This window comes from Amphiura filiformis, unplaced genomic scaffold (assembly GCF_039555335.1).
Source record: "Amphiura filiformis unplaced genomic scaffold, Afil_fr2py scaffold_49, whole genome shotgun sequence".
Taxonomy (NCBI): Eukaryota; Metazoa; Echinodermata; class Ophiuroidea; order Amphilepidida; family Amphiuridae; genus Amphiura; species Amphiura filiformis.
In genome coordinates this window covers 250617-278006 of record NW_027305513.1, presented here as the reverse complement: position 1 = coordinate 278006, position 27390 = coordinate 250617, and the positions used below count along the sequence as shown (strand labels likewise).

Genomic DNA, 27390 nt, shown 5'->3' with positions numbered 1-27390 from the left:
TTTATTGTTAACTTCAATGGAGCATATATCTCAATAGTGGCACTGGCGACATCCGGGCTCAGTTGTGGTGGATGGTCACATATAACAATGCATTTTGCTTATTGGATTACCTACAGTATTTTTTTCTTTAAGCATGTCATTTTTAAACCTTGTAGTTTTATTTTTATAGCATAGAGTGCCGCAACTTTAAATCTGGTATGCCACTCCCATCACACACCCTCTGGATTATTTTGGAAACAGTGGCGGTACCATGGGGGCATGGGGGTAAATGCCCCCAGCCAGAACTCTTGCCCCCCCCCCTTGTTGCCCCCCAGTAAAACCCAAAATTACGTAAAATTCTGCCCCCCTAAAATTCATTTTCCCCATGCTCCCCCCCACCGAAAAAAATTCTTGGCACCACCACTGTTTGAAAACAGTGCATATTGCATACTTGCAGAATAAAGTGCAACTCGTGGGTGCTGTACCTTATTGTAAACCTAGGGTAGCAATTTCAAGTGAATGAGCGCAGCCTGACATAGCGTGACGATTTTTTGCATCCACTGCTTGATGTATGCCAGCGTGTGCGACTGTGCGTGAGTAATGCAGAAGCGATTCCAACCATGCCAATGGAATCGTGATTGGTTAGTATTGTATCCAAGGTTGTGCATTTGCATTGTAGTTTGAAATATGCGATATATATACAATCACCGTTGGATTGCGTACAGTCAGTGATCGATTTTCGTATATTTTTTTGTGTAGCAAAAAATGCTACTCACTTTCAGATTTGAGTAGCAATTTCCAACTTGTGAGTAGCATTTTGCTATGCTAATCCTGGCAAATCGAACACTGAGTACACCAGTTGAAAGCTATGTTCATTCAATTGAAATTCCTACTATAGCCCAGATATTTTCCTCCCCTGAGATTCTAACAGTATCAGTGTTATCATTTTGAAAATAAATGTTGAGAAAGAGTGCAACTTAAGCCAGTTTACTATGAAAAATATTAGGGCGGACATCATGGTTTTGTTCTGAATTTAGGAAAATTTAAGTCATTAATTTTGCATCAAAAGTGATTGATCAAAACTTTTTAAAACCACTCATCGAAACTTAACAGAATTTTGCACTTAAAAAGAATATTGCATTTGTGAAAGACAATTCCAATATATTTTGAAAAACATGAAAAAAAGGCATTTAAATTTTTCATTTTCGCTGGGTTTTGGGAATTTTGATATTTGAAAAATGCTGATGATTACCCCGGAGGCGATTGATGATGTACCTTGCAGCATAAGTTGCCATTGAGAATGACGTAAAAATTGTGCCAGATGTATGTCATATCATATAAAATATAGACACATTGAACACCGAGATCACATTAAAAATTTCACACCAATGGGACACAGATATTAGACACAGCTACAGTTGTTTGTACTATTATACATCAGATGTGCGAACAGTTTTTAACGTCCTTCCCCCTCCCTGAATTTTTTTTTTTTGTAGATTTCCTAAAAACACAAGTTGTGCAAAATAACACATATACACAATGCAACTATATACAGCAAATGTAAATGTTTGTAATGGTGGTTAAAAAAGGGTCACATTGATCAATGCTCTATACCTCCCAGACATAATTAATTGATTGGATGCATTTAACGAAACAATAATTAAACCTTTTACCTCTTTGTTTGCAAGTATATAAAACTAGCTAAATGATGATAAAAGCGGAAGCTTTTAAAGTGTCAGGTTCATTTTCTTATGCACCAATGATTTCAATTTCAAGTGGCCTCTATAAGATGCCTTTGAAAGTGGGCTATTCCACTTGAAATCCACACTCCCCCTGTGGAAGATTTAACCAATGTTTTTCCACAGAGGGAGTCAGGGTTTCAAATAGAATAGACATTAGACAACTGGGTTACTTTGATTTTGAAACACTCACTCCAGTTGTGGAAGATATATGTAAAGCCATACATTGCTAAATGGGTTTCAAAAGAATTATCCCAAGACAATTCCATTTGAAAAACATACTCCCTCTGTGGAACTCTGAAGAAGACTTTCTTAAAATCTTCCTCAGGGGAATGGTAGATTTCAAATGGTATTTTAATATCTAACATCAGTGTGCAGCTAAATTCACATTAGTAGTATATTGCAGCTCTTGACAGCTAGGCGTTAAGGGCTGGGGTATGAACGTTTGGACAGTATTTATTGTGGGACATTAGAGCACATCAGACATATCAATTGCATTCTGAATGAAGAATGTCATTCTGATATCAAATAATTTTGATTTTTGAAATTCGCAATTTAATACTAATTTTATGGCAAATCATTAAAAATTGATATTTTGATATTTAACAGTACTTGAAGTAAACTTTATAAATCTGATGATTTATACTTAAAGTGTATGTAGGTGGGATGAAAAGCCGACGATCAATTGAAAATTTTGACCTTTCAGTATTGAAGATATGGATTTTTTTCCCAAAACACCAAAAAAATTAGGTCTTTTGGGAAAAAAATCCATATCTTCAATATGAAAGGTCAAAATTTTCAATTGACCGTCGGCTTTTCCTCCCTGCTACATACACTTTAAGAATATGTCATTAGATTTATATAATTTACTTCGAGGACTGTTATATATCAAAAATTTGAAAAATATCAAATTTTTATAATTTGTCGTAAAATTTGTATTATATTGTGATTTTCAAAAACTGAAAATTATTTGATATCAGACAGACATGCTCCGTATTCAGAATACAATTCGCTCGGTCTGAGGTGCTCTCATGTCCCCAAAAAATACTGTCGAAACGTTAATAAACGCTCATTTTAGATCCCTTAATGAAAACGGAGCAAATTTTACACAAATTTAATTTACACCGGCAGCAGCCCATATTGAAGTGGAAAATCAGGAAAAATTGTTAAAAGGTGCAATGGAATCCATACAAGTGTGATCTATCAGCAAAATATGATTAGCAACACTAATTCTGTCCTTAATTCTTTCCCTACACTATTCCATCATTGCTGAAGAATATCCAGAGTTTTTCGGAACTAGAGATAGATGCCGTTGGTGGCGTCTGGCCAGATGAAGGGGGCTATACCCGGCTACCTGTACATGTATAGACCTGTGACGTCACACGGACGTCACAGGTCTATTAGATCTGTCGATTAAATGCACTTTTTTGGCCCAGATCTATGCTGTTTCGTATATTTATCAGCGTTTCCAACCCTTTTGAAACCATTCTAAGGCATTCCATGCGCTACAATGTCAAAATGGTGGCTACATCATAGATATCTCAGGCATCTCAGAGCATTACCTGGTTTTTCAATATGAAAGTAAATAAGGTGTTCCATCAAAGCTTTCGTCGTGTGCTGCCACCTAGCGGTGGTTCCGGGAACGTTGCGTCCAGTGTTCAAATTAAGGAAAAGAAACTTGTCTGGACAACCTACTCACAGCATCCACCAATTATTTTTCAGTTGTCAGCAATTTTTCTTAAAATTTTGGTCTGCACCAGAATCTCTCTCACTCTATGCAAAGTATCCAATGTTGTGAGTTGGCTTATTTTGGTCCAAAGATATCAGATTTTGTCACCATTAACATGTTTAAGCTGGTTGTTACTAAAGCCGAGAGAAAAAACATTTTAATGGTTTTTACATAGTAATGAGCACCAGATAACTATACACTATCCCTTTGTATCATACTTACTCTAGAGGGCAGCATATCACAAACTTTTAAATTAAGGGCTCTGGTATGAGCGTTTGGACAGTATTTTTTGTTGGTCATGAGAGCACTCCATAATTATCTTCAATATGAAATGTCAAAATTTTCAATTGATCGTCGGCTTTTCATCCCAGCTACATACACTTGAAGTACATATCATAATATTTATAAAGTTTACTTCGAGGACTGTTAAATATCAAAAATTCATTTGCCATAAAATGTGTATTATATTTTTCAAAAAAATTTAATTATTTGATATCAGAAGGACATTCCTCTTATTCAGAATGCAATTCGATATGTCTTATCATCTGATGTGCTCTCATGTCCCACAAAAGATACTATCCAAACGCTCATACCCCACCCCTTAATGGGACCTTACACAGAAATTCCTATAACAGTCATTTTGCCCGAACTCACCTTCTAATGGACAATATCTTGGCAGTTGAGTTGGAAACAATGGTGCCTTTTGTTCCTGACACACTATATCTGCTATCTCCTGCTTGCATTGTGCTGTCTTAGCCCGACTCAGTGCTGAGATGGCGTCCCTTGCTTCTATAGGACACTTAGCAACATAGTCTAACGTCATTGTGACATTACCAGTTGGCGTAATACGCACCATAGTACTACGATAGTGTTTACCGAGGGCGTCTTTTGGATTATCTGACCCCACGACCGGTTGATTTGGATTCTGTACATGTGCACTATTTGCTAAATGATTTGAATTATCAGTTTCTTGGTCCACAGGGGCACCAGCGCCACCTCGTTGTAACTTAGTTCTGTCGTTTATTGCATTGAGTTCACCCTGTTGGTTTTCGCGTTTTCTTTGGATCTTTCGAGTTCTTTTTGGAATACTACTTTTATTGTTGTTAGCACCTTTGGAATTTTTGCCGCCTTTTTCGGCATGTATTGAAAGAGTTGGAAGATTCGAATTTGGCAACACCTTCACTGGAACTTCATTATCTTGATTCTGATTGGCTGATGGGTAGGCATGGTCTTTGACCTGTAGATGAGAGATTAAAACAAAAACAGACACACAATTATTACACCATTCATTAAGAACATTTTAAGCATCTTTATCACATGATTATATGCATAATGATGATCACTGAAGGTGGCAGTCCATTGAAGCATGGTATGGATCCAGGGGTGGACTTGCTCTTAAATTTTTTTTTTAAAGTTTTGATTGCAATTTATCCCCACATTTTTGAGAAATTGATTCCAAAGGTGTTTGCCCCCTCACATTCCCCTAGAATGGCTAATAGCACACTTTTCATTAGCAAAGGATCACTTTCAAAAACCTGGATCCGCCCCTGCATTGAAGATGTGGACAGCCATGTATACAAGTCCAATTTACAGCTGAAGGTGTTTTGAATGGAATGTTAATTTTGTGGCTGCTGAAATATTGAAAAGTTGTATATTTCACATAGACTTGGCTTTCTTGTACACACGCCTTAATGTACAGAGAGCTTAAATTAGCCAAATAAAAAAGCTTTTGATGTGCTAGCTCTAGTAAGAGCCTCTGCCACAACTACCCTTCACAAGCTATCTGAGGTTTGCTACTTTTTATAGCACCTCCAGTCTGCCATTTGCCTCTTCATGATCCGGTGTAACTGATCAAGTTCTACTGATGTGCATGAATTAATGCAGGGGTTTGTCCTGATGAGTTTATTTATAGAAAAAAAGTATGATCAAAGTTGACCTAAAAAAATCTGGAGCATTTAGGTACATTACATTAAACAGAATCAAACCTCTGGATGTCTCCTTTAAAAACAATGTCAATGACACAGCACCATACACTCAGTATTCAATAAGCAATTAGATCTTACTAGTGATTTGATAGCATCTGTTAAGTTCTATTGCTTTCCTATGCATAGGAAGATGTCTTTCCTATGATAACCCAATAAAAACATATTGTATTACCTATTGAGACGTGATCAAGCAAATATAACTTGTATGGCGTAGGAAATTGATTTTTGAAATTCGGTCACAAATAGCGTGATTTTTTTTCCCAGAGCGTGAAAAAATGTTATATATCTTGCACTATGGTTTTAACTGCAGTGCAAGATATAACATTTTTTTAAACCTCAATTTTGACAGATTGTCACAAAAAATAAGTAGCCTAAGATATTCAAGTAATCAAATGTAAGTTAGAGTACGATATTGGAAATATCGCCAACCTCCAAAAGGTAGGACCAGGTATAGGATTTTAGGGTAGGATTAGGGTAAGAATTAGTCTTTGTCAAAGACCTCGCTCTCCATACTGAGGAGGGGTGAACGGCGAAGCCGCGACAGTGAGCGCGAGCAGCTTGTGCAAGCGCTCCCACTGCAGGGCTCCAGGCAAAACCTTGTTGTAAGGCTAGGTTAGAATTAAGAATTTAGGGTTAGGACTACGAATTAGTCTACGATTATAGTATTTTTTAAATGTTTTTGTAAGGACTGCGATCACATCGGCACTATATATAAGTATGCTTAATGCAATGTAATAGGCTATTCCAGTTGAAATCCATACACCCCTATGGAAGGTATGACCTTAATCGCTCACTCGGGTGTGTAGATTTCAAATGGAGTCACCCATTCAGTTAAACCCATTTGAAATTCACACTCCCTGTATGGACGATTAAGGTCATGTCTTCCATAGGCATGACAAAGGTTATGATTCCCAATAGGGGGGCAGCCTGGTGCTATTTCGTTCTGCCCAGTGTACCGCTTTCATCATAATGCCTGCAAGCGTAACAATTTCTACATTTTTTGACCAACCCCTACTTTGTGAACTTGTCCTCAGCCTCTATTCTGTATCCAATGATACACATATAGCCTATATGGTCGAATCCAACCAAAAGTGTCCACGGGCCAAAAATAAAAGTCCGAAATAAAAAATGTCTCCACAATTTTTTCCTTTTGCCTATTGATTGATGACATATTGGCCTTATAGGAACCAAAAGTGCCATTACTAATCTTGAAAAATAAATCCAGGACGTGTGATAGTAAATGTGATATCAAAACCCAATGTTACCTACGAATACCACTAGGATGCTTTCACTATCGCAATACTAATCAACCTAAAACAAATGGAATATTCCCATTAACGCTTTTTAGGTGTAATGTAGACCACAGGGTGTCAGGAAAATGCTAGCTCAACCAGAAAATATTTGTTTTTATTTTTATAACGCGATCAATATGATCTTAGTCAATTTATGCTAGTTTATTTTTGAAAATGAAGTTTGGGTCAGTTTCTGTATTTTATTTATCAAATGAGTATGAATCAATTTACACATTGTATAAGAACGAGTAGGATATATGTTTTCAAGAATATTAGGAATTATACGCATACACCTAACGCTTTATACAATGAAAAGGTGAAGAACCCGTGTATTAAGTAGGTAACATGAGCGATTTAACAATATCTATATTGAGTTTAGAGGTTTAAATTTTGCTATTATGGTAATGAATTAACAAAATGGTAGTTTTTAGATCTCTTTCAGATGGTACGTCCAAATGAATAAATGCTATTACCTTAGATCAAAAAAAAAAGATGCTTTTAGCAAGATTTTGACCACTTCATTTTGATATACAAGTAGTTAATCAGCAATTTTACATAATAAATAACTGTTGAATGAATCCATTATATGGGTAATAATAGTGTCCTGGGGTACCGCTTAAAGTTTTTGACAATTAATTTCCATTGGTAGGGACACTTCATTACACATGTCATGTATTATGCTGTATTAAGTAAGTAACATTTCAGTATTTGTAGGTAAGAATTAGACTTTTGGTGGATATCGCAATCAAAACTTCATTTTATAAAGCACTTTGAATGTATTATTTTCTTTATGTGCGTTTATTGATACTTTAGACCCTATCATGTATTAATAATGTCGGTTCACAGCGGTTGAAAGAGGATTGAAGTAAGAAACAAAGGCACTAAAGTGACTTTAATTTGCTTAATTGCACACAAATCGCTTAAAACCGTTATTGCAGACTTGTGAAGTCCATCTTGGAGTCAGTTACGTCTTGTGGCCTTTCGTTTGAGGGCAACTACAATTAGCTATATACCAGGGTCCATCACTGTGTTGTCTAAATCATGAGACAATGAGAACAGTCGTTTTTTCCATGGTATTAAGTAGGTAACCTTAGCGAAAAACGTCAAAAGTTACCTTGAATAAATCAATTTGGACACAAATTACTCAGAAACCAGAAGGTCGGTAAACATTTAAAATGAAGCACACATGACAGTTGACAAATCCAAGTATTTATCCCTTCTAATCTTCTTTGAATCTGATTTTTCTTTCAAATGAGCAGACCGTCGTCTATTTCAGTACATATTTTTCAACAATTAAGCCGTATTCACTTTTTGCATGGTGGGCATGTATGTGAATTCGCAACTTTCATTGACATATGATTTGATAGCAAACATACAGGCCTTCGTTATGTACCAATATGGGCATTGGCATGAATGGCGGTGTTTCACAATACTGTCATGATGTCAAATTGTATTAAGTAGGTAACATTCGGTTACCGAAATTTACCTCTGAATACTTGCTTTTATTGTTGACATCTCAGAAATATTTAAACGCAGGCTATTGAAACTTGGTAGAAATAAAGAGTGTATTACCCTGCACCTATTGCTTAACTATTGTTTACTATTCTTTCACTTTGTGGAAATGACACAGCTTTTAACATGTATTCGGAGGTAATGCATATTTTTTACCAAACCTACCTTTGTGCCATTTAGAATTTCTGGCAGCTAAACACAATAATAAAGATGTCCTAATACAATGCATTTCAGTATTGGACATATCAAAGCTTGTATCAATTGCGCATTTATTAGTGATTTCCATTTTTTAAAGATATATCTAGTGCTATGAAAAATTGTATTCGTAGGTAATGTAAAAAAATACCACTCAAAAAAATATCACAAAAAATTCATCAATATGTACAAATATGTGAAAAATTGAACAGGCAATCTTTGAATACACACCTTTCGGGAAATCAATTTAGATTCAATCCAATGACTTCTTTTCATAACTGATTTAGATGTTTTTAAAAATACTTTAAGAAATATTTTGAAAAAATGGGTAAAAATAGCATGTTTTGGGGTCTCTGTGTCTAAGTTTTTCACAGAAGGGGTCTTATTATATATGGCGAAGCGTATGATCAAGCGAATAAACACAATACAAAAGCGAATGCCAATTGATTAATACTTTTAAGTTATGGCCCTGAACATGCCGTGTACACTTTTCGTTGGATTCGACCATATATTCTCTATCTATTGTTATTTGATCTGAAATGTGATGTGCCCTGCCCATCTTCACTTATTGTTTTTGATATATTTGATGACGTCTTCAAGTTCAACCTTTGTGTGATCATATACCCTATATCCTTCTATAGTCTATGGTGTGATGTTGTAGCCATTTCCAAGCTTCCCTGTACCTGTAGTGATTCCTACCATGCATGTTCCATACTTTGTGTATTGTAGCCCACAAAAAACACCCAATTGGGCTACAATATAACACTCTTGGCAACCCTATAATCACATTATAAACATATTGTATTACCAATTGACTGTGCATCCACACAGGTGCTAGGTTTGAGGGTGACTTGGGTCACTTAAATTGAGATGAAACTGAATCCAATTAAACAAATTGAATTACACAGTTTGCATCTATTGTAAACAAATTGGTTGGGTCTGTGCAAGAACGATGTAAGTGACATTTTGGACGAAATTTAGTTATTAATGGATTATGAAAATAGAGTAAATGCACACATCAGGGGTGTGAGAGGCCACAGACCAAAAACGAGGAAAATCACCAAAAACAGCGTAAAATCAGGGTAAAAACGCCAAATATGGGCTGAAAATAAAAGAAAAACGCATAAATTTTGGCAACAAAAAAAGAGGAAATCAGCTGAAAAGAGGAACTCTCACACATCCCTGACACATTTTAAGCTATTTTACAGAATAAGCAAGTAATTGAATTTAAAAAACAATAATTATATAAGTAAAAAAAAATAGAAAAACAATAAAGCAACAAAATAGAAATACAAAAATACTTCTGTAAAATTATGAAAAAACAGATGGAAGGTCTTGCACTAACAAAACAAAATGTCATGTGAATCCTTGCATATGAAGTTTATGGACACTAATGCTTCAATATAGGGGTGTGAGCAGCCTCAGACCAAAAAAAAAGAGGGCAATTACTAAAAAAAAGGCTGAAAAACAGTAAAATCAGGGTAAAAATGTCAAATAATGGGCTGAAGATAAAAAAAAACACATAAATTTTGGCAATATAAAAGCTGAAATCGGCTTAGCTGAACTCTCTTACCCCTGTTCAATTTTTATTCTTATGTAGTGTTAACATTATTTAGTCGGTTCGATCGGTTGTTTTGCCGGGATTCAACTGTTTCATCTCACACCTCAAAGGGGACACTAATACTGATGAATTCAGTGGGGGGAAATCACACAACATGATATAAAACAAATATCACTTGGTGTAAAAGGTCAATTTCTGATCAGGGGAATTAACTCCGAATAATTACAAAAGAAAAGGTAAATTGGTATTTTCTACGCAGAAAAAATTGGCTGAAATCTAAAAGACCCTGCAAACCATAGGGATTTTGCGAGGGTGTCCCCTTTGACAGATGCCAGAAATGGGTAAGTGCAAGATGGGACAACCCGACAGAGAGAATCATCTGATGTGAATTTTAAACCAATGAGAGATTCACTAGGATCCACAACATGCGCATCTATCAGGACACAGTTCTTTAACCCCAATACATTGTACATTCATTGAATGACCTTTGAAACATTGGGTACAAAAACTCATACTCTGCAACTTGAGGTCAAATTTTGCACTATGATTGTTTAATTGAGGTTATTGGACTATGCCACTGGGATGAGGCCATTGTGATCCATAGTGATTTCAATAAAATCAAGTGACAAAGAAACCAATGAATATTAAGACGCTTTCAATGTTCTCGTATTCTGCAGACGAGACAACGGGGCACAATGTCAAGTAACAGTGCAGAGGCAAATAGCAGAAATAGTGGGGGCAGATAATTACTTTATTGCAAGGATATTTGTTACTGAAAATCAATAGAACTGTTCAAAATGTGGGGCTGCAATGGTAGTGTTACCATGGCAACTGCTGTAGTCAATTAGGAAAATGGAAGTTGGGACATAATAACAAAAGTGAAAATAAAAAATAAGCCTTGCATCTCTTTTTGCACCTGTCTGTCACATCTCATTGAGTCATTCATAGATTTATTTTTGCTATTTCGATTTAGTTCTCTTGCTACTTAAATTAAGTATAAAACTACTTAGCTATACTACTAACTTCCAGTTTTAACCTATTCTTATGATCTTTAAGTTGTCAGCAGGGAACATTACAGAGCTACCATTTCAGAATAAATTATATTAAATGATTCTTTGAAAGAGATTGGGCAGATTCAATGTTGATTATCATTATAATACATTAACTTTGAATTCTTACATTTTACATAGCAGTAAATTTGTGAGAACCATATACTAAAATCTTCATGCTTGTGCTGAAACACAATTTTATGCCTGCCCTGAACCAGCAAAAACCATTGGAAGCTTAATTTAGGCTGCTGCATCACATGTGTTGAGTCTTAAGACATGCCCAACAAAAATCTCCTTTCAACTACAAATGTAGCATACACATTGCAACTTAAACACATCCTACTTGTAAACTTTTTCTAAGTAAAATCATTTAAGACAAAACTACCAGTAAAATCCATGATAACCTTCAAGCTGCTGTTACTAAAGACAAGCCTGGAGCTAGAGGTGTATCCTCACCAATGGAAGGCCTGATATGCTATACTAGCTTAAGGTGATGTAACATATACCATGGCCATATTGGATTGGCCTTGATTTATCCCAATCTCCCAGACGTGGTCTAATTCTGCATAAAACCAGGCCACGTTATTTCTATAGATCTGCTGCGCATTCAAATTGCATTGTATTGCATCGTAATTTCATTTGTGTCTATGCTAATTATGTTTACACAACATGAACTCACGTGTTTTCAAGCAAATTCGCCGATAATAGGTGATCAAAAGCGATCAGAATGTAACAAAAGTACAGATCGCATTCAGCTTACTTCATATGAGATGATCTTTGGAAAAATACGGCATAATTTGTCTTGGTGCTTGCGGAATGCCATGCAGTAAAATACTAAAACATTGCGGCAATTCATGATTGACAACTAACAATCGGCATGTCCTTCGTATCCTCCGCTGTCAATTTCTTATCCACTCACTAATCCTCACAAAAGCTTTGTGTTAATTACGTAATGTGTGGAGGCAAATTGGAATAAGTACAATGAAATAATGAGTAGGGCGGGCTCCGAGGCAGGTTTCTTCTTCGTCTTACGTAATAGTATTGTTCTCCAAAAAAAACCGGAAGATTGTCGTCTGGCGCTCTAGTTGAAATACAGCAAGATAATGTAAGATAGTAAATGTAAACCTGTATTTTAGCTAGAGTATCTCGAGCTAATCTCCAGGGTTTGTAAGTACTGACTCAAACCTGCACAATTCTGCAACCACTGCTATGAGCCAATGGTCTGATTTCCAGTGGCAGATATAGCCTATACATGTATATACTGCACCAAAAAGTATCCTTACACTTGGAAATAAAATCCTAATTTTAAAACTAAACCATTTGGGTAAATTTATTTTTCAATAGATGTACTATCTAATTCTGCACATTATGACACCCCATTGAATCCAATGTGACTTCAAGAAGTAAATTTACAAGCATTTGTTTAGACGAAGGTCCCGTTTTAAAAAGTGACTTGGAATTTAAATGTTTTCATGCCATTATCAACAAACCTATAAATGGGAATTCACATGATTTGTAGTGAAAGAATGTCAACCTTTTCGGTTCGTGAATTGTTCGAGTTTAATGAAATGACACTAATATCACCATTGATTTCACTTTAGGCTATTAACCTCATTGGATCTTAGTCTGCTTAGCGCTATCACTCTTACGTGCCGCATCCATCGCTTACGATAGATACCCCGAGGACGTCTTTTGGAACAGAAGTTGGTCACACGACTGACACTTTCTCTCCATTCATTGGTGATACATTAAGAATACAAGTATACATTGATTACGGATTTAACATTTTGTTGTATGTCATTAATAGCTCCATCAAAACAAAGTACTAGTTTTGGTTTTGCATAAAAATTATCCCATTCAAGTGAGGTCAAGAAAGACTTCTGTACATTCTGTGGATTGCTAAAAGGACCAATGAGAGTGTTTGGCATGATATAGGGACCAATGAGAGTGTTTGGTATGATATAGGGGAGAAAGACTTCTTCAACTCAGTAATGAAACAGAAGTTGCTGTATTTTAGACATGTTTCCAGTTCGAAAAGGAATCAATCTAGAGAAAGTAGGTATGTTCGGTTGAGGGGAAAAGAAGCAGAAGAAGACAGAGACTTTTCTTTAACTGTCAATTAGCAATGTCACGCCAAAACAAAATGCTTATGTAGATAATTTCTTTAACTGTCAATTTACAGTTGTTATACCAAAGTGCAAGGCCGACATGAGTGGAGAAACTTTATCAGAAAGGTCACAAATATGCAGATATATACCTAGTTACTTGGTTACCTTCGTTCATATAGTCATGCATTCATTTCAAATGCACCTAGTAAGTGGTTTATCATGTTATCAATAATTGAACTGCACCAAACTTGCATCAAATCTCATTTCACTATTAGGAATACTTTCAAGTTACACCAACCAAGGTTACCTCATCAAGGGCACATTAATGTTACATAAATAACATGGGCTTTCTTAAATGAATAGTACATGCGTTTTGGTATTAACCGTAATCTTTTACAAAATTGAACACTGTAAAATTGGAAATCTTTGCGTGATTCATTTTTCATGCTTTGCCGATTTTGAGCTACTAGCTTTGCTTGTTTTTTTAATTCATGATTTTGAGTGACATTTTGTACATATACGAGGGGGTATCCAAAAGTTTTTGACATCACCCAGAAGCGAAGGAGCTATATCGATCAAATTTTGTCAGTGTAATTACTAGTCCTTATGTACATTATGGTCCAAAAATGGTCTCATAAGTATGTTTACTTTTTTTACAGGTGGTGCTAGATGGGCAGTAGGCGCATAACCTATAAAATGGTGAAAATTGAGGCACGCAGCGATTAAGTTCCTGCATGTGAAGGGTTAGGCCTACAATGCTCAGAAAATCCATGATGAAATGAAAGCTATCTACGGTGATGATTGCCCATCATATGGCACTGTTGCTTTTTGAAAAAGGAATTTCCAAACTGGCCACATGTCCCTCACAGATGAGCCAAGAAGTGGACGCGTCCATCACTTTTGGATGATGCGGCCACAGTGAAGAAAAATATCATGAAAAAGCCTACTGCCCATCTAGCACCACCTGTAAAAAAAGTAAACATACTTATGAGACCATTTTTGGACCATAATGTACATAAGGACCAGTAATTACACTGACAAATGTTTATCGATATAGCTCTTTCGCTTCTTGGTGATGTCAAAAACTTTTGGATACCCCCTCGTATCTATCCATGAAATAAACATATTCACACATTTTTATTTTCGCGGTAGCTGTGTTGACGGCGAAAGGCGTGAAAATTAATGTTGCGCGAAAATTAACACTTTTACAGTAGTTGAGATGAAAAATGTGATAATTCCAAATTTCCACACATGAAATGATGTTAGTTTCACGTGCAGCTCATCCGATGACTCCATCTCACAGACGATGTTACCAAACATAGCAAAACAGTTTCAACACCACCCACAGTTTAATCTTATTGGAAAGTTAATCGCATAAATATTTTATTGGCATCACTGCATGCCACAATGATAAATGCATAGTGTCTTATAGTCTTAAAAACACACTTTGCTTGAAATGCTAAATCTCCATGCCGTCTAATTCACACATGTGACATCTTCCATAATTCAGCACAACTATAAAGCCAAAACCTTTTCCATTTATGAGTATTACGAAGTACAGTTACCTAGATTATGACGTTGAGACAATTCCGAGTAGCGAATAGCTATGCACGGAATTTAAGAGCTTAGAAATGTTACTTGTTACGCCGGCGCCTATGAAATTGATTCATGCATTGCAACACAGCTTTTGTTCAAGTCACAGAGTTCATGGTTGCAACATGGTGAGCTTATGACCTGCTGTAGAAGTGGAGATGTTCGTGTGACTCAAGCTTTGCATATCTTCAAACATTTCTGTTGTTTTAAAATCATGATTCTAATGACTAAAGCTGCCAAAGATTGATCCTTCCATTACATTTCAACCTAAGTGATCATCTACAGTAGATAGCAACCATCAATGTACACTTACAATAGATTTCAAAACAGAGTTCATCTGAAGTAGATAGCAAACCACTATATTTGCATACTTTTAATTCATATAAACAAAGTTCATATGCAGTAGATAGCAACAAAGTAAAATTCCATTGTCCAACCAATTTCACTAAATGCTTATCTACAGTAGATAGCAATAAAGTAAAATTCCATAGTCCAATTGATTTCACTCAATGCTTATCTACAGTAGATAGCAATCCAGTAAAATTCCATAGTCCAATTGATTTCACTCAATGCTTATCTACATGTACAGTAGATAGCAATCCAGTAATCCAGAAGTTTCTCATAGTCCAATCATTTCACTAAATGTTTATCTACAGTAGATAGCATTCTAGTAAAATTCCATAGTCCAATCTGTTTCAACTAAATGCTTATGTAGAGTAGATAGCAAAAACTAAAAATTCAAATCCAATAATTTACAACTAAATGCTTATCTACAGTAGATAGCAATTCAGTAAAATTCCATATTACAATCAGTTTAACTAATTGCCTATCTACAGTAGATAGCAACCTAGTAAAAGTCAATACTTCAATTGTGTTTCAACTAAATGCTTATCTAGAGTAAATATTATCAACCCAGTAAAATTCCATAGTCCAATCAATTTCACTATAAATGCTTATAGATCTATAGTAGATAGCAACTAAGTAAATTTCCATAGTCCAATCAAGTTCACCAATGCTTATCTACAGTAGATAGCAACACAGGAAAATTATTTATAGTCCAATCTGTTTGAACTAAATGTTCATCTACAGTAGACAGCAATACAGTAGAATTCCATTCTCCAATCAATTTCACTAAATGGTTATCTACAGTAGATAGCAACCAAGTAAAATTCAATAGTCCAATCTGTATCAACTAAATGCTTATCTACAGTAGATAGCAATCCAGTAAAATTCCATAGTCCAATCAATTTCAATTAAATGCTTATGTAGAGTAGATAGCAAAAACTAAAAATTCAAATCCAATAATTTACAACTAAATGTTTATCTACAGTAGATAGTGACCAAGTAAAATTCCAGTACAATCAATTTCACCCACTGCTAATCTACAGTAGATAGCAACACAGGAAAATTATATAGTCCAATCTGTTTCAAGTAAATGCTCATCTACAGTAGACAGCAACACAGTAGAATTCCATTCTCCAATCAATTTCACTAATTGGTTATCTACAGTTGATAGCAACCAAGTAAATGTCAATACTCCAAATTGTGTTTCGCCTAAATGCTTATCTACAGTAGATAGCAATCCAGTGAAATTTCTCATACTCCAATCAATTTCACTAAATGCTTATCTGCAGTAGATAGCAATCCAGTAAAATTTCTCATAGTCCAATCAATTTCACTAAATGCTTATCTACAGTAGATAGCAACCAAGTAAATTTCCATAGTCCAATCACTTTAACTATAATGCGTATCTAGAGTAGATAGCAACCAGGTAAAATCCCATAGTCTATTCAATCTCAATGTTATCTTCCGTAGATAGCAACTCAGTGAAATTCCATAGTCGGATTAATTTCACTTATCAGAGATACAGATGTTTACTGTAAAAGACTTGCAGCTGGTAGCATTGGAACAGAAATATTAACCATTTTTTTGAAATTTTATCTTCAGTAGATAGCAGTTTATAAAAGTTCACCAACCTACCAAATAAGATGTCCTACAAAACACTACAGGCTGTGTGCCTCACCGGTGTTATAGTCCATCTTTATATATCACAGAAGTTGACAGTAATACTGTATACCTCATACACGAACTATAAATACTAATAAAAAAGAACACAGTTTCCAAGCAAGTTATATAAGAATATAGTTATTTCATTTACTAAATATGCAACACAAAATCACACACGGAAAAAGTACTGAACTGGTGAATGACACCTTAACAAACTTAGTAAATTGATGATCACTGCAGTGTCAATTGGCTGGTTGTCTGACAAGAGATTGAGTGTCTTGACATTCTAAGTAGCCTTAATGACGGTCTGGGCTTACCGTTTACTTTCGCTTCTTAATTCCATCAATAAAGTCAGCTTTATATCAAAGGTAAAAACCACAGTTGTTCTCTAACTTGATTACAGGGTAATCATTATGGATTCACAATGGTTTGTACAGAGGCAGAGCTGCCACATTAATATCAGTTAGATTAGATTGTATTGTTTGAGAACCAATAGTCTTCCCTCTGTTAAGTAAATGATTTAGTAAGCTTAAGGTCATAATGTGAAAACATCCGGATGTGAGACTGCTTTGCCCCAGATGTTATTACAGTATGCAATTGTCATAGATTTGAAATTAAGGTGGTGCCGACACATGTGCATTGTCAAAGATTTTAATTCACAAATGTTCCCATTGCTCTTAGCCAGGAGGAATATCAACCGGATGTTCACCCGTTTCATTAAGGCGTGTCGGAGTAGTTTGCTGTCGTACATGGGTCGAATCGTGGTATTCTGGAAATAGTAATGATCTGTGGCAAAAATTGTTGCAGTTATTTTGAAGCAGGCTGGACAAAGAATTCAAATATCACAGTTAAACAGTTATAGGTCTTATGGTTCTTGAGTTATGATGTCAAGAGTGTCGAAAAGAAACATCTTCATAAAACAACAAATATCTCGAGAACTACAATACATTAAGCAATTTGTAATATTTTGCATTCCATACCCATTCAAATTTGCAAAGTGCAACTTTTCATTAATCCCCTAATCTAGACAATAAAAAATTGAAAACTGATTCTTTTTTTCTTCTTTTTTTGAGTTGATCGACCATGACTACTCCAACACACCTTAAGTTCTGCACTGCAGACCGACCGAATCTCATTTCAATCATTCAACTTACCAAAATTGCACCAATATTATGATTTGTAGAACTGGGCCACATTTAATGTTGTAGCAGATGATAGACGGGCAGAACTAGGCTTCCTTTTAACCATTCATCAATACAGACACTGATAGGTTGGCATAAGCGGCTTGAACCAAGAGAAAATAGCCCCATGGCAGACCAACCCAGACATTTGCTTATCAAAACTGTAGTGAATTACAGGACGATCAAAATTGAATTTCTCTCCGCAAATGGAATTCTGGTACAAACACCTGGTTGATCTTTTCACTTATTTGGAAACAAATAATGAAAAGTATTATCACTATTATGAACAGAGAGACTCTCTGAAACATCTGGTTAACCATTTCACTCACTAAAAAAAGAAAAAAAGAATTAAGATGTGTACCAGATAACATTTCACTTAAAAACTTTCTGATCAATTCACTTAATTAAAAAAAGAAGATAAAATGGTGTACCTTGATAAAATCAATTTACACAAATCAACAAATCAGCTTGAAGATCTTGTTGTCACGTATGTTTGTCAATATTTTGGATAATGACCAAATTCAATTGCAAAAGGAAATACCATTGTTCAAATTTACACACTGATGATCAAAAAAGTATTCTTCAAAGATTCATCATACATTTTCCACAATGCATGACCAGTTCAAATTCTCACAGAAATTTTATTTGGTTTGCATTTGAAAATTAAACTGTTGTTTATTTAAAACAAATCCATATTTTCAGGAACAAGAAACCAGTTTTATCTATGCATAACAAATAACATCCATTCATATAAGTACCGTAACTCTTACCATACTATATATCACCTTGTGCTTCAATTTGAAATCCAGTGCATATACTATAGGATCAGTGGGGAAACAGAAGATGTTGATTGTCAATTGATAGCGAAAATAAAATTTAATTTTCCTTCTTCTCGTTTTCCTTATGTTTAGGCATATCATCTCATCTTACAGAAAGCCTTGTAACTAAACCCTGTATACAATATATTTAACACTATTTGTACATGTGCTGACTGCGGAGTGTAAAATTATTTTTCTCATTTCAAAATCTTACCTTTTCATTGTCATGACATTGACATGTATAATGGATCCAAACAAGAAGAAACATGCCTATAGTTTGTTCGGTTTGTAATTGGTGAAAAATATTAGTTTTTTGTTACTGCACACATCAATAAAGCACCAACTCACACTGGCATAAATTCACATTTAAAGCATTGTCAGGCACGCAATACGTAATGTGCAACTAGCGGAAGTGATGCGCTTAATTGTGTGCACGCCATTCTATACAAATACACAATGTTACAAGTCTGGGTTTTTTTTGCCAATTATAAGCCGAACATACTATAACACTAGTTCTTGAGGTAACTCTTGCTATCTTAAAGTCTCATGTTTGAGTTAACTCAAGTACATTGAAATCTCTAAGCATGGACATTGTATATTAAAAGTGACATTAAAAGAAATACTAGGAGACATTGAGTATCTGGCTATCTGGTCAGCTGGAGGCTGGACAACATTGTGATACCGCAAAATCTAGTCTGGGTGATTAAGGCAAACATCATGGTAACATAAAGGTATGCAGTATAATCAAAGAGAATCAAGGCAATGATACACTAATAATATCATTACTGCATATATTCATCAGGAGTGTTATTGAAAACAATGACAAAATTCATAGTTCTAGTCCACAATAAGTGCTGTTTTATTGGACTAGAACTATGAAGTTCATCATTATACTAATAATATCAAACTTACTCTATAGTCTGAAATCCTAACATCTTTGAAAGTATGCTAGTAGTAGTATCAAACTAAAACTTGCAAGACGAAAATTTTTAGCCACAGTTTTTCAAATCCTGGGTCTGCATTACTTTTCAATATAATTTGAAGAAGCAAGTATAATTTCCTACAAAATATATTTTAAGCAACATTCTTCCTATAGATTTTGAGCTGAAGCTATCAGCATTCAATTCCTACATCACCAGATATAGGAAACATACGTTGTGTCCTACATTGTATAATACTCTTCAATTTCTGCTAAAAGACTCCCACTTCTTAACTTCCTTGCATATCTTCATTGCACATGATACCGATAATGCACAATACATGCAATATGCAAGTCCATATTTCACTTCACATTATCCTTAAGGTAGGATCAAACTAGAGCTTGCTAGACCTAAATTTTAAGCCACGATACTTGAGGCCTATTTGACATCAATATAATGGTATGACTGTATCTATTACTCAAGACACCGGCCTGCATGTGTGTCACGTATAACGATGGGCATGAGAGAAATCTCATATAATGTGTCAAGGATTGCTATGTGCCATGAAAACAAATCATGATAAATGGGTAAGGGTAGCTGTTTGGACCTTTAACCAAGACAATATGATATACGGAAACTTCAAGAAACATTGAATCAATGGAAAAGAAGTACTATGCAAATTTTCCAATAGGGAAAAATCATAGTGATTCTGTTGAGCCATTTGCATAATGTCATTATTAATGACTTATTCTGGGGACAAAGAAGGAAGTTTAAATAACCCAAACATTTTCAAAATATTTTGATAAGAAAACGGAAGGGCCTGATCAACCCAGAATTTGCATTTTGGAGATTAAGCCTCCAGGAAAAAAAAACCCACCTGACCAACCATGGCAACCAACCCTACATGAAAGGTCCGTCTACCTGTAGAACATTTTCAGGTATAAATCTGAGAAGTTGACATACCATTCACAACTGCACTGCTTTAATACATTTCAATGTATACCCAATGTTACATAAATTTAACACATTTCCATGATATGGGTTGGTACCCTGGGTTTCACGTCCGTTTTCTACGGGCGATCATCACCCAATGTTACATAGAATCAACTTCAACATATTCATCTTTATTCCTCCAACAGATTTCCGTCTCATAACTTCCTGTCTAGTAAAATAACTGGAATCAGCTCTCAGCTATATACATCCACTAAGGGTTTACCATATCCTCTCATTTTTTAAGCTCAAGTTACTGATTTATATAGCATTAGGCTTATAAACAAATTATAATCAAATTTTCTTCTTGCAAAACTTACCTTTTTTGCATTGCATTTTTGTTTGTAACAGAATAGCTCATTTTATTCCTTACTACCAGTAGGGTCCTTTCACATAGAAAATACAATTATTCCTTTCGGGCAAATTCAACATTTGACACAATTTATTGGCAATTAAATTTCGCCCGATGTTATACACAAAAATATATGTAGAAGCAGCACATATTTCCTCAATTTTTTGCATATCTACCCATGCCACTCTTATTTTGGTTATTTTTTAGTTAAATCTTGCCTTTCTGCCTTCTCACTAGAAGTAATCTGCTTTTCCCCTCCAAAACGTGTTAACTTTTACCTTCTTTTTTCCTGAGCCAACTTATATAACACTTGCCAGGTTTGACTATCAGGAGCATCAATCCAATTAAAGCTATCTCTACATTAGGCAAGGCTGAGATGTGCCCTGAACCTGTTAAAAATCTCAAATTTGATTTTTGCAATATTTATCAGATAAAACCTGTTTACTGCATTAAGAATTTTTGGATGGAATACAAAATTTCTTTCAATTTACTGGAGTTGCATTAATCATAATGGTGAAATTATATACAAGTATGGTATTTCTATGATTTAATATACTTCTCCCCACCTCCTAAAGAATCTTGACAACTCCTTTCCAGTATTGATTTTTTTTCTTCAATATTCATTCAATTAACTTGTACACCACAATTCCCAAATTTAACTTTGCTGCTACAAGATAAAAAGTAAGTTAATGACTTCTCTAGAAATGATTATGGTATGCAACATGCCATCCAATGAACTGCTATTCCCAAATTTAACATGGCTGCTACAAGATAAAAAAGTAAGTTAAGGCAAAAAAAAACCAAGTTTGTTTCCTGTAGCGCGCACATTTCGATTTTGACAGCTTTTTGCTCATTTAGATTTTTTTTCACTTTTGAAAAAAAAAAAAAAAAAAAACGGAAAAAATCACAAAAAATAATACAAACCACTACTGTAGTAAACATTTACACATCACACAACAAAGCGAGCTTAGTGAAAAACATCACACATTTTTAATACTTTTTAATCTGCAGGTTGAAAGGGATCATAAATATTCTTGAATATGAAGAAATATGATTTTTTTTTTTTTGTCGGAGAGACTCACTGTAATTTCCATTCCAAGTTTTTTTTTTTAATTTGAAGACATGGATTATAAAAAAAAAAAATAAAAAAACGCATTTCGCATTTGACTTTTTTGACCTGCTACAGGAAACAAACATGTTTCTTTTTTTTTTTGCCTAATGACTTGTCTAAGAAGAATGATGGTATGCAACAAGCCATCCAACAAAATGCTATATTACTATGCGGCATATATCTAAACCCCTGCAAAACAAATTCAAGTTGATAAATTGCCTGTTCTTAATACATTATATTCCATTACATTTTCCCCTAGTAAATGCCTCAGTAAGGATTGTCATTAAGCGCTCGGAAATCTATTAAAAAGCATAAAAGATCACCTTAAATCGGTAGACCTTGCTCCAATTACAAAAAAATGCTTCTCAGATCTCACATCTGATCTTTTAAAAGTGATATTTCATTGTAGGGATCAATGGCATCAGCCTTGCGGACACTTATCGATTAGCGCACCATATCCTAAGACAGGATGCTCAAAGGGGTAGCCACATGAGAGATTGGGGTCAAGATTTATCATTGGTGACACAGAATTGGAACAGCATGGACATCTATCTGTTAGTTGTTGTAGAGGTTCTGCCAGCCTTGGATGAAACTACCCAACAGGTGTCTTCTGGCATACCTCAATGCAAGTCCTTTCAATAGCAGACTTGCCAAAAGTCATCTTTTTTCCCTATGATGATATTTTGGAACAGCATAGCTATTCTCTAAAACATTTTCCCCTCAGCAGACACAAGCCTTAGACCAGTAGTAATCTGGCATCACAGAGGTAAAGCTCTGAAGTTCCTAATTGGAGCTGTACAGACTGATTTGAGACCAATGGGATTAAACTTAACAGTTCAGACTCTGATTTGTTTGTAGACTACATGTGCCTCTGGATTATTTCCTCATGCACCCACCAAACTGTGCATGCCTGTTGTATTGTGCCCATACCATGCATTGATCACTTCAAAATGGCATTTGCAAACCTTTTTCATACAGTAAATTCAAAATAAGTGCAAAAACTAGCACTACAGGCTCTGTTGCTTTTGTATATATCCATAGAGGTTGCGTCAACAACCTTGCGCTGCTTGCTCATCTGCTTGCGTTTCGCACTCTCTAACAGTGTGAGAGGGCCAGACTGTGGCTAGAGAAAGTTGTGAAAATGCTGTGGTTCTTACTGGCTCGTGACTAGTGCCCGCTAAGTCCATGAGGGCCACAGACTCCGGCTATGCAAAAACATAAAAACACAATAACAAATCGGCTTTTCAAACTTGTTTTTTTCCTTATGATATACGTCTCTATGTGATGAACCCGGTGAATTGCTCTTGCCACTCAAAAGACAAAATGTGTCTATCAAAAAACAGTACTAATTATACAAATTAATACAATTAATCTGTTTCTATCTGGAACAAACTCAGAATGTGGACAGGCTGGAGAGCCCTATATCATGTACATTGATTATTCACAATACCAAGGTACTGTCAAATTTGATGCATGAGAGAAATGTGACCGTTATCAAGAGTGCACTTAATTTGATTCTCCCTTCCCCATGAGGCAACAACCACTTCAGAACAAACCAGGGGAAGTCATCGCAACAAAATTGATCAAGTCTTTTTAAATCGTATAAATTTCATATTAGGCAAAAGATAAACTAATACAATTTGCAACAGCAATGATACGCAAAACATAAGCTTAAGAATAATGTAGCATGGAGAGGTAAAGCTCCTTAAGTTCCTATTTGGAGCTGTACAGGCTAGTAGGGGTTCATCCCCCCACTAATAATTTGGGTGTGGGGACTCAAAACCCTTCAGCCTCCCCCCTCCCCAATAATTCCAATCAAATAAAAAAAATTGTGTTCAGATACCAGAAAAATTGCTGTTTTTGACCTACCTCTGCCATATTTTCTGACTGTCAGGGGTAACCCCTCTCAGGCACTGACCCCCAGAACAGGTCAACAAAATTGGTTTTGTCAGCCCCCCCATGTTGAAAATCTATTCCTAAACCACTGCAACAACACTGCACTGTATATGCAGGCCCTAAGACTTAGATTTATGGTAAGTATGAGAACCTTAAGGGATTATCCTCCAAATAAAAGTATTAGGAAACTGATAGTAAGCTCAACTCAACATATTTGACAATAATCTCCAACTCAGGATATCAACAAATTGATTTCACAGTACACACACCTAAAAGCAATAATCTATTAACAACATTACACTTATTTCCAAGCTGTTTAAGCTTACTCCAAACCTGCATGGTATATTTGACTGGCTTAAAATCCTATCCGTGAAATCCTGCCGATTTTCCCTCACCTCGGTCGATAATTTTCTGCGCATCAATATGTTTCAAGCCACTTTCAGCTCTTACCGGATATTTTATCCCCCAGATATGCCATGCTTACCGGGATTTATTAATATTTAACGCAGTAATTCCTAAGGCAGAAATCGTTTTGAGAGGTGTCTAACTACCGAGTATGACTTTGCTTCTTTCAGCCGAATACCTGCCGCACTAGCTCAAGTAGTTATCCGTCTTCTTCAAATTTCTCAAGGAGGTAATAAAGCACTTAAATTTTACTCCAATTTTTGGAGAGAACTTGAGCATATCGTGAAGTTCCCTCAATTGGTGGGGTGTCACATAATGAAGTTTTAAAACAGGCTTTTTTATATTTGTCTTATTTTGTTATGCTTAATCAAATCCATCTAAAAGTCCATGCAAAACAGATTCTCTATAGGATATTTTGCATGTGAATATAGCTGGATTGTAATTTCCTTGAACAAGAAACTACAGATTTAACGGGATTATGATTTCTTTGAGAAAAAAAAATAAATATGGGTTTCTCAAAGTATGTCAGTAGGTCAGGTTATCCAAGAACTGATGTTGTCTATAAAAGCTAATTGGGCTATTCCAGTTGAAATCCATACACCCCCTATGGAAGATATGACATTAATCTTTCACACAGAGAGTGTGAATTTCAAATGGATTTACCTTAATTGGTGACTCCGTTTGAAATCTACACCCGCTGTGTGAGAGATTAAGGTCATGTCTTCCATAGGGGGTGAATGGATTTCAGCTGGAATAGCCCATTGCAGTTTGATGCATCCACAAGTACAGGAGGATTGTTGCATGTCTTGAGCCACCATGATCAGTAGCAATTGTATCAAATGATCTGGTGGCAATCTGGTCCAACTTTTGTGACACTAATTTGGCTATTCCAGTTGAAAACCATACACCCCTATGGAAGACATGGCCTTAATTTTTCACACAGAGTGAATTTCAAATGGGTTTACATTAATTGGTTACTCCGTTTGAAATCTGGAATAGCCCATTGCAGTTTGCATACAAATATTTGATGCATCCACAAGTACAGGAGGATTGTTGCATATCTTGAGCCACCATGATCAGTAGCAATTGTATCAAATGAAATGAATTGATGGCAATCTGGTCCAACTTTTGTGACACTTTGGTTGAATGTGTCACACACGTTACAAGTTGGAATGAACACCTCTTAGGCGACGAGAAAATGTGCAACATGCAACTTGGTCCAACTTTTTTTACCCTTTGGTTTAACATGTCACACAAGTAACAAGTTGAAACAAACACCTCTTAGGCGATGAGAAAACGTGCAATGTGCAACTTGGTCCAAATTTTGTGACACTTTGGTTGAACATTTAACACACATTACAAGTTGAAATGAACACCTCTTAGAGGACGAGAAAAAAACCCCTGTTCTACGGGCCCAATTGACCCAGAATTTGCATTTTGGAGAATTTTTTATTTTATTTTGCTAAAATCATGTAAAATCAGCTGTTTTGGGACCAAAATTGATTAATTTTGGCTGAAAATTTTTAGAATATGCTTGTAAATTTTTTTTCTTCAGATTTTGGTGGAATTTTAGGGTAATTTTACATTTTTTGCCTCCAGAAAAAACCAAAAACACCAGACCGACCGACCCCATTTGAAAGTCCATCCGCCTGTAGGACATGTTCTTTTTGTCACCTTACTACATGCTAGAATTATAACACTTCAGGAAGTACTTCTGAACAGACAACCACATCCCTCAACTTCCTCAAAAATCGTAATACATTTAGACTCGCAAGAAATGAATAAGTTTGGCAAGATAAAGAAACAAGTTATGAACAACATCAACTACCATATGTGACACGATCAAGGGAAATGAGTCGCATGTCGCTAATATTGATTTTGAGATATTGGCAAAGAAAGTGTTAATTCTTTTGTTTAATATTGTTTTCAGCGATTGATAAATTGAAGTAACTTCGCAAAGAAAAGTCGTATATACATGGGGTTTTCAGTTTCTGAAAGCTCTAAATGTCTTCTTTAGAAACATATGTAAAAATCATTTTCGACATGGGTCGACATGTGACTCATTCCCCTTGATCATGTCACATATATTTATCACGCTCGGCTACCATTTACCTATTGTTTGGCTGTAGCTGTACAAAATTCAAGTGTGTAGAAACACTTGATTAAAAGGGTAACCCAAATAATGCAGAGTAAAAGGCCAAAATTTTTTGCAGCATGTCCTCATGACATTACTGTTGTGATTGATGTGCATATAGGCCTGCCAGAAATATACCGGAATTTGTCTTTTGGTTGTCAAGTTCATTAACAAGTCAAAGCTATAACAGTTTCATACACTCCCAGACAATGAGAACCTATCATTAGTAAATTATCAGCCGTGCATAAATATTGTATAATTATACAGGCGCGCACTCTGCGTAGTACGCGCAATGCTTTCAGACGCGTTCATTTTCCTTGCGGGTGGATGCATTAATATTTGCTTGCATTTTTAAACATTTTTGTGACAATTTTGTTAAAGAAATAGCACAAATCCCAGGATCAAGAAATTTTACAAAATAATGCACTTGTACTGAAATGTTGATATGTCTAATGCACTCCCCCTTCAGGCTTGTGCATTAGAGCCATTAACATCTCAGTATGTGTGCATTATTTTTGTACAATTTCACTCTCAAAAATGCTAAAAAAAAAAAAAATAAACATGATAATGACCTATGATCAAATAATTTTCATCTTCATCAACTCACAAAACAAGGCATTGTCCTTCACTAACCTTGATGAAGAGGAGTGTAGCATCACTTTGCCAACTCATAAACTCCTTTTAGTTTCTGCGTAAACGAGTAAACATCCATAAGATTCTGCCTCCCAGGCGGCTCAATTCACGTCACACCACCCTCCTCTGGGACTGACACAATCCGCAATTTCTTTTTCAATATTTTTTGCAATATGGACTCTCCGTTTTTTACCTTTATGT

The 27390-nt window shown here is 35.5% G+C and overlaps 1 protein-coding gene across 2 annotated transcripts in view; it reads right to left on the bottom strand.

The window, feature by feature from the left end:
- The window catches only part of LOC140144323 (xylosyltransferase 1-like), a 221606-nt gene that overhangs the window by 107856 nt on the left and 86360 nt on the right, over window positions 1-27390 (bottom strand). For both annotated transcript variants that reach the window (XM_072166147.1, XM_072166148.1), the window contains exon 3: window positions 4102-4684. In XM_072166147.1, the coding sequence (XP_072022248.1) occupies window positions 4102-4684 (583 nt within the window). The remainder of the gene's footprint in view (window positions 1-4101; window positions 4685-27390) is intronic.